This window comes from Nelumbo lutea, chromosome 4, assembly GCF_056320005.1.
Source record: "Nelumbo lutea isolate HS-2025 chromosome 4, American lotus-T2T, whole genome shotgun sequence".
NCBI lineage: Eukaryota > Viridiplantae > Streptophyta > Magnoliopsida > Proteales > Nelumbonaceae > Nelumbo > Nelumbo lutea.
In genome coordinates, this window is record NC_142687.1 from 3,558,379 (window position 1) to 3,571,696 (window position 13,318).

Genomic DNA, 13,318 nt, shown 5'->3' on the forward strand with positions numbered 1-13,318 from the left:
GACTAATAATTTTCTTTTTAATTTCTAAAATACCCTTTTATGCTTTCATCCATTCCGTCTTTGTTTCCATCATTCCAACTCCGATTCCATCTCCAACTTTGTCTGTCTCTGTCTCCAATTCCGATTTTATCTCCGTCTCCATTTTTCGGTCTTGTCTCTCTTTGTTAGCAGGTCCGGTGGCCATTCTCGCTCGATCTCCCAACTGGGTTTTCCTTTTACTAATCTTGTTCTCTTTGTTCGGATAAATACATGGCTTCCACTATTACGATCCTACCTCCTCTTCATGTAAGAAAAACCTCTCCGAAGAAGTTCATAAACTTCCTGTTTCTGCCGGCGGAGGTGAGCTTCGTTTATCAATTCGATCAAGTGTTTTTGGTTCGACCACATTTTCATTTAAATAATTTTTAATAATCATCGAGATTCAGTTTAACTGTAGAATGACATCTATTTAATGGCTGCTTCCGAAAAATAACTTAGTCACGTATGAAAATAATGTGCATTTTTTCTGTTTTATATTTATCGGTGCTTAGTCCTGACCCATTATTCTTTTTCGTCTTCTTCTGCTTCTTCATCTCCTAATGTAATTTCACAAGGGGAGAGGACTGCATTGGAAGTTTGATTAGGCTAGGCGCCTCAAAATTTTAATTCTTTTCTTTTCTTATTCCAAATTTGTTTTTCCATTGTAAATGAATCTGAAAAGTGTGAAATAACCGGTCAAAATCGATTATTTTATCTAGGCTTTGTCATTCATAATGAAACACACACAGGCTAGGCTGCCCATGGGCTAAAGCGCAGTATCAAACATGGCCTAAACCTAGCCAATACCACCCATATTACGGGCTTGGATTTGCTACTCACAAGTTGTTCCCACATCCCTACCCATGGGACAATATCTGTGCATTGGGAATGTTTCCCTTTTCATTCATTTGGAGATGTTCCCATTACATGATGGTGGTGTTCTGTGGGTAAAGATGCCAGAACATTTTGTGAGTAGCAGATCCGGAGTGCCACATTACACCTCTTTATATACGTGTGAACCATACTTTTTCCTATCAAGAAAATATTTTTTTTCACTCCATGGGGATATATAAGAGGGTGGGGTGGCTCATCCCCCAAGAGCCCAGATGTACTCATAGAGCACTCTTTACTCCAACCTCTAGCACATTTTAGCTACACATCAGAAACATCTCATGTATTGTGTTGTTATTCATGGGGTAATGTTTTGGTAGTGTGATGTGCTGTGGGGTTGGTGTGAGGAGCAAATGTGATTCATCCTGCAACTCATAACACCCCAAACCTTGGTGCAGGCAGGATTCAATCCCAAACCTCCACTACAAATGTCTTCTAAATACTAAGCCTCCCCTCACTTTTTAAAAAGAACTAATACCTCCCGTCATCCAATGGAATGATTAAAAGAAAAGTCCCTATTTCAAATTTTCGTCCCATTTCTAGCAATAGGCAACTCTGCCAAGGTTCAAAGTATCGATATATATCGGCCCATATTGATCAATACGTATCATGCCGATGACTTGCCGATACACCCCTCCAGGGGTTGTATCAGATCAGCCACAGGTTCAGAGGATAGCCGGGCCTTAAACCGGCCCTTAAACCGGTCCCTCTGAACTGGTTTAGAAAAAAACAAATGAAACTTAAAAAAAAATGTACCAACACGGGCCGATACGCTCTACCGGCCCATCACAGGGGATAGCTATCCAACCTTCGGACTTCATACATAAATGGTTCGTCTGTTAAAGCACTTGTCAACATGATATAGATGTTCTGTGCACTCCCTTGGAAATGAGATTTCTTAGAACCATTTTGGGAAACTTGAGATTCACTATAAAAACAAAAGAGATAAGGGTACAATAACGGAAGACTCTTTCATTGATAAATTAATGAGACAAAGCAAAATTCATCTGAATCTAATGGACGAACAATATGTTGACCATTATTAAATGCGCTTATGCCAAGTTCTTATCATAATCAATAGCCAACAGAAAACAAGGATTAGAAAAAAAAGAAAGAAAAAATCGATACACAATCATATATGATATTTACACAGAACCGCACCTGCAAGAGATGATGTAAAATAGATCTTGAGCCAGAATATTGCTTGACCAAGCCAGAATATCTACATGATTTCTAGTTGCAACATACTGCCTCAATCAATAATCACCTGCACTAGTTCACAAAGGCGGTTCTCAAAATCACAAATGAATTGATTCAAGAAATAAAGGCTATTCAATTTTTGTCCCAGATATCTGAGATCTTGGGAGGGGCAGAGAGATCGACTGGATACAAACCTAACCTAATGGGTTATTTTTTGGCGTGATGTGGCCACTCTCAGACTCAAACCCATGTTCTCATGGCTGTCAGTCTAAATTTTACCATTACGCCAAGTAGGGATGCAAGCTCGGTTTGGGGTGTTCGGGCTCATTCAAAATTTAACAAATGATCAACCCAACCCAAGTCGCACCCCTAACTTCAAGCAATGACCCCTAAGAGGGAATCATAAAATGATTAAAGTAACAAATGCACATAGATGAATTTTATAGACAAGGTGACCATCAGGATGACCAAACAAGGCTGAAACATCACATGAAATGTCTAATTCCAGAAAAGGGGTTTTAATTACCTCTGATCTGACTGGCTTGGGTAACCTCAGCAACAGTTGGTGCTGGCTGGATGTTGATTAATAAAATAGGTGTCAGAGGAGGTGAAACAACTTCCTCAGCCTTCTCTAGGTTTTGAGGAGTTTCCAACAGCTTGGCCACATGGAATGCCCTTTCTCTCTGACTGCCAGATGGTATGGAGAAACTCCTAGAGACAGTTGAAGGATGAGTTGAAAGTGGAGATGCAGCATTTGGAGCCATTAGAGGCTGTTTTGCTTGACTTCTGGCAATTAAGGGACCTGAATGACCAATTAAACCTGAAGGCCTTGTGGGCTTGGTAGTTGAGCTCACTGGGGGCCTAGGAAGCTCGTGCAGCTCACTTATCTTGGGCGTAAATATAGGAGGAGGGGAAGCACTTGGTGATACTTTTGGGGACGAGGATGGCTGGACCACTGGGGCACGTGAAAGTATCCCTGGTATAAGCTGGACTTGTTTGATTGACATATTGGGACCACTGGCGGATAAGGGAGGTTTTGTTGACCATGGTCTACTAGTTAATGGAGCAGAAAAGGCCTCTGTTTTGATCTTTTTAGCATCAGACGCATTATGCAGGTCAAGCTGTAGTAATGAAAGACCTTCCCCCAAAGGAGGGGACAATCTGATGGGTGCACTATTGGTGTTGCTCTCTTTGAGTACTGATTGTGCTTTTAAGCTGGCGAATCTCGACAGCTTATCTCCAGAATCTTTCTCATACTTCTTGGGTTCCAAGGGAGATGAATGCCATAAATTGTGGACGCGTCCATCCAGGTTTGTTTGCCTTGTCTGAGGAACAAGATTGCCTGATCTGGCATGTACTGGACCTTTTGCATCAACTGGTGTGGGTAATACATATGTGCGAAACTTCCGAGTAGCTGATGATTGCATTTCTCTTATCCTTTCAGCTGGATCTAACTTCTTCTCTGCAAGAATTGGAGCTGATTGGCTCCCTGCCTTAGGTTCCCTACTAAAAGCATAGAGTCCCCTTTGGCTTTTATCCAGATTTTCCTGCAAATATACCAAAGCATAAATTGATCTCAAAGATCAAAATCATGTGCTGATAAAATCATGATCTAAAGGCTCTCAGCTTCAAAAACTAGAGTCCATTCAACAATGATTAGAACATAATTTTGCTAAGAATGAAATGATTTCTCACTAGTCTGAAGAATTTATGGATTTTATGGTTTCTGTTAACATCTAGAATAAGTACATTTAGGAACCTTTACCTGTGCAACTTCCACCGATGGCACTTGGGGAAGTGAAAGATCTACTTGATCCAACTGCATAACGTGTTGAAACATAAGATCATAAGTGGCACAATAAAATTATAATATTTCATGCTAAAAAATTTAAGAATGCAATATAAGGAACTCCAAATAAAAGACTAAAATTAAAAAAAAAAGGTTACTTTTTTGGACTTATATATATATAATAAATATATATAAATATGAAATGTATATTATAAAATTTAATTGGACTTGGATATTTAGGAAAAGACGAGGTTAAATCTGAATATGCCAATTATGTAAATGGATAATCCAAATCTGAAACGATCAAATTGGATCTTGGGTTGAGTTTTGGACTTTTGTAGTTATTAGCAGTCTTGCAAGGCATGAGATTGGCCAAACCACTAGAGTTCCAAGGGGATTCCCACACAATATGGGGTGGTTGAACAGGAAAAGCATGGGGTTCTTGGAAGTATAGGAACATAACGAGAGAGAATGCAACACTAGCTGCCATCTTGGGAGAGAATTATAATTGGATCCCAAGGTATGCCAACAATACCACAGAGGGGTTGGCAAGAGAAATAGCTAACAGAAATCCCAAGTGATGTTTATCCGTAACGTGGGTGTACACGACAATACATCCTTGACATATGACACAAGAAGGTGAAAGTGATGTTTATCCTGTAAGGTTTACCCTCAAGATCATTTCCTCAAAAATCACCTAAATTCTACTCTCGTGGTGCAAGCCTCAATTTGTTTTTAACAACATTACAAGAACTTAGGTGCATTCTAAGTTCTAGCTAAGAACAAGAAATGCTAAATTAAATGCTATAGCTCATAAAGAATATAACTTGTGCATCCTCATGTACTAACAAAAGAAGATTATGTCTTGTCTGAAATGTACAAAACGCATTTTTAGAGGAGGCCTAACTGGTTCTTGTCTCCTCGTATTTGCTTCTTATATTCAGAAAGCAGTAAGACAACTCCTCACTTGCTAATCTCCTGCCCCTATGTTTCTGGTGATGCAGGTGGTATCCTCCACATAAAACATGTAGAGCCTTGTTGAGAACAGCCTTTTGAATCCTAAGAAAATAAGGGGAAAGATGTTATGCTAGTTCAAGTTTTTGATCCAATGCACAACCAATGCATGTATGGTAGTGAATGTCTAATAGTAGCTTAAAGCCTCTCTGCTTCATGGTCTCACTTTTTAACAGCATGTCGTGGCAACTGCTCTTACAATAGAATTACCAATAGCAACCCATTGATGCATTGTTGCAGCCAATCACTTCAAGAGGGCCTCCACTCAAGTCTAATAGAAGATATGCAGACTTCAAAGTCAGGATGCCATAAGGCACATTAGTCCATAATAATCATCTAGGAGGTTGAATAAAGCATGTTGATCACTACCATTTTGGTCAAAATTAAAACAAAAGTTTTTTTTTCTTGCCATTGATAAGCAAACAATAAAAGTTTGCATTTTCAACTGTGCTGAAATCTTGTTTTCTTCTAGGAAGAAGAGAAGAAAGGGAGAAGAAGAGAGAAGGAAGAGAATAGGAAGAGAAGGAGAAGAGAGATTGGCTGTTTGGGAGCCAAAAAACATTAGGCTGGCGGCACCCAGCTTTCTATTTATATTAATGAGATAAAAATAAAAGGAAAAATTACATCCTTGCCCCTGGTGGTACACCCTAATGAAAAACAATAATAAAAGACAGTAAACAAGCTGACAGCACCCTAAGACTGACAACATAAAATACTAAAACAGCAGAAACAACTAACGTATGAAGTGCTTATCCACTTCAATGTGTTTTGTCTTGTCGTGTAGGACATGGTTAGTAGCAATGTTTATGGTTGCCTTATTATCACGGTAGAGAAACATGGGGCTATTAAATGGAAACCCAAGCTCTCCTAACAAATTCTTCAACCAAAGTGCTTCAGTCACCCCATTTGCCATACCCTATACTTAGCTTTAGCACCAGATTTTGCAACCACATTTTGCTTTTTACTCCTCTGTGTCACTAGATTTCCTCCCACAAAAGTGTAGTACCCGCTTGTAGATTTCCTGTCATCTATAGCACCTGCCCAATCGGCATTTGTATAGACTTCCACTTTCAAATGGTTGTGCTTATGGAACAGCAAGCCAATTCCTGGATATTTCTTTATGTACCTAAGAATTCTTTCTACAACCTCCATATGTGGTGTCTTAGGGGAATGCATAAATTGACTTAGAACACAAACCGGATAAGCTATGTCTGGACGTGTCATGGACAACTAAAGTAATCTTCCCACTAGTCTTTGAAACAGTTTCACATCTTTTTTAGAGGTTCACCATCACAATCACCCAATTTATAATTAACATCCATAGGGGTGTCTACTAGTTTTGCACCTAGCTTGCCTGTATCTTGTAGCAGATCTAGGATGAAGATACCCCTTTTTGAGCGAGCAACCTCAATCCCAAAGTGCTTTAGAAGACCTAGATCTTTCACCTCAAATTGAGAAGCCAAGAACTCCTTCAACCTTTGTATTTTAGAGTTCCAATTCCCTGTGATAATGATATCATCCACATACACTATCAACATTGCAACTTGTTCTTGACACCTCTTAACAAAGAGAGTGTGATCAAACTGTCATTCTTTGAATCCTACCTACTGAATTGCCATATGAAACCCGCTGAACCATGCTCTGGGAGATTGTTTTAGGCCATAGAGGGACTTTCTTAACTTGCACACCTCATTCTCAGTGTTTTAAAAGCGCAAGGCACAGGAGTCAATTTGTGCCTGAGGCATAAGGCGCAAGGCGAGGCACACACCTTTTTAAGCAAGGTGCAAAAAATAAAAAAATCCAACAAATCAAAAAATTATTAAACATAATATTGGTAAAAATTATAAACTTAAGTTTTAAAATAAATGTTTTAAAAAACCTATTATCTAAAATTAAAATACATAAATATAACATGTGAAGCATATTCAAATGAGAATTTAAAAAATAAAATCAAATATATAAAACATTTTCAAGCATATAAAACCCACAATCTCTTTTTTTCTTAATTGCATTACTTGAAGTAGCTAATGTGATGTAAAACATATTACATTCCTGATTCTACGAGATGCCTTTGTGCCATGCCCCTCGAGAACCCCCTATTTGGTAATGTTGTTCATTCATTCATCCTAATAAAATATCTTCTTAAAAAGCAATTAAAACTATAAAATCATTATTTTTTGTGTGAGAACTAAGAATTTAAGACCTAACGTGGATTTGTTTGGGCTTGCCTCGAGGAGCATGGCATGGGGGTCTGGGGGAGGAGCCCCAACTGAGCTGCTAGACACAAAAAAGCGAAAAAACATCAAAATTTCAAAAGGTGCATGCTTGGGCTGAGGAACAAGGCGCACTAGGCGTGTGCCCTTTGAAAGGGCTGCGCTTAGGACATGGGTGAGGCGCCTACCCTAAAATGTGCCTCGCCTGTGCACCAAGGTGTGCCTTTTAAATCACTACTCATTCTCACTTTGGCATAGAAGCCCAGTGGCTGAACCATATAAACCTCCTCCTCCATATCACCATTTAAGAAGGCATTTTTTTACATCAAGTTGATGCAATTCCTAGTCAAGATTTGCAGCTACTGATAAAAAAACCCGGATTGAATTCATTTTCGCTACAGGGCAAAAGTCTCATCATAGTCAATACTATAAACCTGAGTGTACCCTTTTGCTACCAGCCTTGCTTTGTATCTTTCTATTGTTCCATCAACCTTGTGTTTCACTATAAACACCCACTTACACCCCATAGGGTCTTTCCCTTTTGGAAGATCAACTAACTCCCAAGTGTGATTCTTATGGAGGGCATTAATCTCATCCTTCATAGCATTTGCTCATTCAGGATAAGTCAGGGCCTCTGCCACATTTTTGGGTATGGGAATACTATCAACAACAGATAAGAATGCTCGGTGAGAGGGGGAAATATGATCATAAGATACATAGTGGGTAATAGGGTGTTTGGTAGTGCACAATCTAACTCCCTTTCTATGAGCAATCGGGATGTCAAGATCATCCACAACCGAAATGGGAACAAGGGAATCAATAGGGACAGAGTGATTGGCGCATTTGGACTTACCTCCTGGGAGTATGATGGCATCGGTTGCTCAATATCCGGTAGCTCTACATCTTTAAAACATTGCTGGTCTCTACGGCGTGTACGTAGGAAGACGCAAAATGGAGTTGGATCCAGAATGGAGGGAAGAGAGACTTGGCGAACCTGTTTTTCCTCCTATGTACTACTCTCCCCCTGGGGAGAGGCAGGGTAGAACGATTCATACTCGAGGAAGGAAACATCCATAGAGACAAAGTACTTATGACCAATAGGATCAAAACACTGATACCCCTTTTGAGAGGAAGGATACCCAAGGAAGACACATGGAATAAACCGAGGGTCCAACTTGTCACGAGGAGACAAATCATGAACAAAGGCATGACAACCAAACACCTTCATGGGGATGGAAAACAAAGGGGAGTGAGGAAACAACAACTGATGGGGGGACTTGTAGTTCAATACTCTAGAGGGCATGCGATTGATGACATATGCAACATCAAGAAAATCTGCCCAGAAACGTTTTGCCACATTCATATGTAACATCATTCCCCGTGCTACTTCAAGAAGATGTCTATTCTTTCTTTTAGTAATACCATTTTGTTGTGGTGTTCTTGCACATGAACCATGAAGGGATCCATGGTGTTTGCTGAAATGTTGTAGCTGAAGTAGTAGAAGAGAGGTGAAGGCAAACAAGTGCCGAGAATGCCGAACTGACTAACCCAGTCGACAATACTATTATTTATAGTAGATTACAATATAGTGTTACATGAAATGTCTGGAATGCCCCTGATTAGTGATGGGACACCCAGACTGCTTAAAACACTAAACAGATTTAGGCCCAATAACAAAGGCCCAATACCTAACAGCTTAAAACCCAATACTAACTAACATGTACACTTATCAGTCGAACCAAGAACACATAAAATCAGTCAACTTAACACTCCCCCTCAAGCTAAGCATGGATGTCAGTCATGTTTAGCTTGCCAAGAAGGTCCAAGAATTTTCTTGCAGCCAACCCTTTAGTCAGCACATTTGCAATCTGCATCTCGGATGGAGTATAAGGAGTGTAGAGTTCTCCCGAGACTATTCTCTCTAACAAAATGTCGACCAATCTCAATATGTTTTGTCCTGTCATGTTGCACTGGGTTATTTGCAATGTTGATAGCAGCCTTGTTGTCACAATACAGCCTGAGAGGACCCTCAGATTTAATGCCAAGCTCACCAAGAAGGGTCCTAAGCCATAGAAGTTCAGCAACACCATGAGCCATAGCTCGATATTCAGCCTCTGCACTTGATCTAGCAACCACATTCTACTTCTTACTCCGCCAAGTAACCAGGTTCCCTCCAACAAATGTACAATATCCTGAAGTTGATTTTCTGTCCCCAGCAGAACCGGCCCAATCTGCATCAATATAAGCTTCAATTTCAATTTTATTGTGTTTTCTGAACAGAATTCCCTTTCCTGGGCAAGTCTTCAAGTACCTGAGAATCCTTTCAACTGCTCTCATACGAGGGATCTTTGGAGAGTGCATGAACTAATTGACAACATGCACAACATAAGCAATATCTGGTCAGGTGAGAGATAGATAATATCAGCTTCCCTACCAATTTTTGGTATCTCTCTTTATCACAGTAGTCCTCCCATACTGATTCCTGTAGACCATGGTTTTGTTCTATTGGAGTATCTGCTGGTCTATACCCTATCATGCCTGTCTCTTCTAAGAGGTCAAGTACATACTTCCGCTGACATATATAGATCCCCTCTCTTGACCTAGCAACTTCAATCCCAAGAAAGTATCTCAAATGGCCCAAGTCTTTGATCTCAAATTCAGAAGCTAAAAACTCCTTTAGTCTTTTGATCTCTTCTAGGTCATTCCCAGTAATCACCATATCATCCACATAATCAATAAGGGTTGTAAGTTTGCTATCCTGTCTCCTTATGAACAAGGTATGGTCTGCACCGCTCTGAGTGTACCCCACTTTCTTCATGGCCCCCATAAAGCCTCTCAAACCATGCACGAGGAGACTGCTTTAGGCCATATAATGCTTTCCTCAGTTTACACACCTTTCTATCAAAGTCGTAGCCTGGTGGAGGGTCCATAAATACCTCTTCATGAAGATCACCATTTAGGAAGGCATTTTTCACATCCAACTGATGGAGTTCCCATGAAAAATTTGCTGCTAATGATAGTAAAACCCGAATTGTGTTGAGCTTCGCTATTGGAGCAAAGGTTTCTTTGTAGTCAATCCCTTCTTTTTGAGTAAACCCCTTTTTCACAAGCTGGGCCTTGTACTTTTCAATGGACCCGTCCTCCCTATGCTTTACGATGAACACCCACTTGCACCCGACAATGCTCTTCCCTTCTGGCAAATCCACTAATTCCCAAGTCCTTGATTTCATTAAAGCTTTCATCTCTTCATTCATAACTTCTTTCCACCTTGGGTCAGACACAGCCTCTGAGTACCTAGAAGGAACATGTACAGAGGAAAGAGCAGACACAAAGGAGTGATAGGATGGAGATAAACGCGAGTAAGAAACAAAATCAGCAATGGGGTGCCGAGTAGTACAAGAACAGATAGACTTACGAAGAGCAATAGGAAGATCCAAATCAGAAGTATGTGTGTTGGGATTACCTTGGATTGCGGAGACAGATTGATCCGAGTCCAACTGGTTGCTGTCATGAGTTTGAGGGCCATTTTTTCTTCTGTTGTAGGTGATTCTTATATCTTTCTGTTGCCTACTAGAGCCCTCAGGAACATCTACATTATCAGGAGAGGTAACAGGCACAGTGGGAGCCTCACTAGGTTCACCCGGGATGCCACAACTAGGAGTAGAAGGAGAGGATGGAAGGCTCGAGGTAGATAGGGGAACAAAAAAGAAGGGAGAACAAGAATCCTCTTCCATCCCACTAGTCTCCCCCTGAAGAGGATCCTGGGAAGATTGAAAGTAGGGTTGAGACTCAAAAAAGACCACATCTCTGGTGACATACTCTCTCTTGGTGACAGGATCATAACACTTATAACCCTTTTGTGTAGGAGAGTACCCCAAAAAAATTCCTTTCGTAGCCCTAGGATCCAGCTTGGTCTTCTTTGGATCCTTTACATGTATAAAACATACACAACCAAAGACCCTAGGAGGAAGAGGAAAGCCTGGAAGGGTAGGACACAGAACAAAGAAAGGGGTTTTCATACCCAACACCTTAGATGGCATCCGATTTATCAGATATGATGCAGTAAGTATTGCTTGAGACCAGTAGTGCTTGGGAACCTTGTGCTGGAATAGTAGGGCTCGAGCTATCTCCAATAGATGTCTATTCTTGCGCTTAGCAACCCCATTCTGTTGAGGGGTATTAGCACAAGATGATTGATATAGCATGCCAGCATCTTCCATGAACAAGTTCAAGGATTTTTCAAAATATTCAACAACATTATCTGACCTGAATTGCTTAATCTTCTTGTCAAATTGTGTTTCAATCATTTTGCAAAATGCCATGGTTATCTGTGACACTTCATCTCGTCCTTTTAACAGGTAGATCCATGTGCATCGAGAGTAGTGGTCAATAAAACTGATAAAGTAACGAAATCCATCAATAGAAACAATAGGTGAAGGGCCCCAAACATCAGAATGAACCAAATCAAAAGGAGCTTGAATTTCATTACTAGAAACTGGATAAACAATTCTACATTGTTTTGACAGTTGACATACTTCACAAACTAAACTCTGACTTGAAATGCCCTTAAACAATTCGGGAAACAACACTTCCAATGAAGAAAAAGGTAAATGACCTAGCCTAGCATGCCACAGATGCAACCTAGCTATTGATTCCACATTCTTCGAACCACTAGCAGCAGATGCTTGTAAGGCTGAACCGATGTCTGCATCAAAATAGTAGAGGCCTCCATACTCATGACCACTCCCAATTGTTCTCCTCGTCAATATGTCCTGAAAGACACAATGAGTAGGAAAAAAGGTTATGCTACAGTTCAAATTATTGGTAAGTTTTGAAACAGACAAAAGATTCGAGGTAAGACTAGGAACATGAAGAACTGATTTAAGAGAGAGGTCCTTGCTTAGGTCAACCACCCCTTTGCCAGAGATGGTGGAGAAAGACCCGTTAGCAACTCTCATCTTATCCTGACCAGACAACAAGTGATATGAAGAGAATGAGGAGGACATATGTGTCATGTGGTCAGTTGCACTGGAATCAATAACCCAAGAAGTAGAGTCAATAGGACTAGTTGCACTAAAGGCAGAGACTATACCTGATCTGGCAAGAGAGGTGGAAGCAAAAGAGTTACTCCTTAGACGGGCTAAAGCCCGACTAAGGACCTCTACCTCACCAGCAGTGATGCCCAAGGTATCGACTCCGGAGGAATTAGCAACTTGCCCCATGGAAGAAGAAGCCACTGTTGGTATACTCTGTGAGCTATCACCATTGTTACTAGTGACAAGGTTCCCACTTGCCGCTTGACCCTTCTGTTGCTTCTTGTCTTTTCTCAATGCAGCTGGCTTCAAGTGAGGATACAGGACCCAACACTTTTCTTTTACATGTCTTTCACCTCCACAATGAGTGCACTTAAGATGCCTTTTGTCTGGATATCTGTTCCCCTTTTGATTTGTAGAAATCAGGGCTGAATGTTCTATAGATTGTTCAGCTGGCTGCATCTGAGTGTCAACTTACATCTCCTTTCTCTTGACCTCTTCATTCCTTACCAGATAATAAACATGATGTAGTTCGGGCATTTCATCTCTTCCAAGAATTTGTGACCTTATGCCCTCATACACTGGGTCCAGGCCAGCCAAGAACTTAAAGGCTCTGCTCTCTTCAATCTGCTTATCATGTCTCTCCTTGTCCCTGGCATTCTCCCAATCCAGAATCAAGTGATGATCAAGTTCTTCCCATAGTCCTTCCAGAGTTGCAAAATATGTTGCAACTGTCATATCCCCTTGCCTTAAAGCAGCAATGTCTTGGTTCAACCTGTAAATTCTAACATTGTTTTTCTTCTGTCCATAGGTTTTTGACACTTTTTCCCAAATCTTAGCTACTGCGGGAAAGTGTTGAACAGTCCTGGCAACTCGTGGAGTCATAGAAGCAAGCAGCCAGGACATAACTGTGGCATTCTCCTTGCGCCACACTGCATACTCCACACTGCCAACTTTGGGTTCCTTCTTCTTCCCATCTAAATAACCTGCGATTTCACGGGAAGTAATAAAAAGCATTGCAAAAACGGACCACTCCCTGAAGTTGTATTCATCCAGCAACACACTTGTAATTTGCAAGTTGTGCAGATTCGGGTTTTCCAGATTTGAAGACCTCCCACCAGGTCTGTTATCCCTAGAAGAGACCTCTACGGATATTGAAG

General features: G+C 40.7%; 1 protein-coding gene across 6 annotated transcripts in view; it reads right to left on the reverse strand.

The window, feature by feature from the left end:
- The window catches only part of LOC148853429 (uncharacterized protein At2g33490-like), a 33,297-nt gene that overhangs the window by 976 nt on the left and 19,003 nt on the right, over positions 1–13,318 (reverse strand). For 2 of the 6 annotated variants that reach the window (XM_088985284.1, XM_088985282.1), the window contains exons 9-11: positions 3,875–3,928; positions 2,636–3,656; positions 1,856–2,176 (exon numbers count right to left, since the gene is read on the reverse strand). In XM_088985284.1, the coding sequence (XP_088841410.1) occupies positions 2,166–2,176; positions 2,636–3,656; positions 3,875–3,928 (1,086 nt within the window). In that variant the 3' untranslated portion in view covers positions 1,856–2,165. Of the gene's footprint in view, positions 1–1,855; positions 2,182–2,635; positions 3,657–3,874; positions 3,929–13,318 lie in introns of those variants that run through there. The other 4 variants (XM_088985281.1, XM_088985280.1, XR_016113058.1 and 1 more) reach the window with 3 other exon arrangements.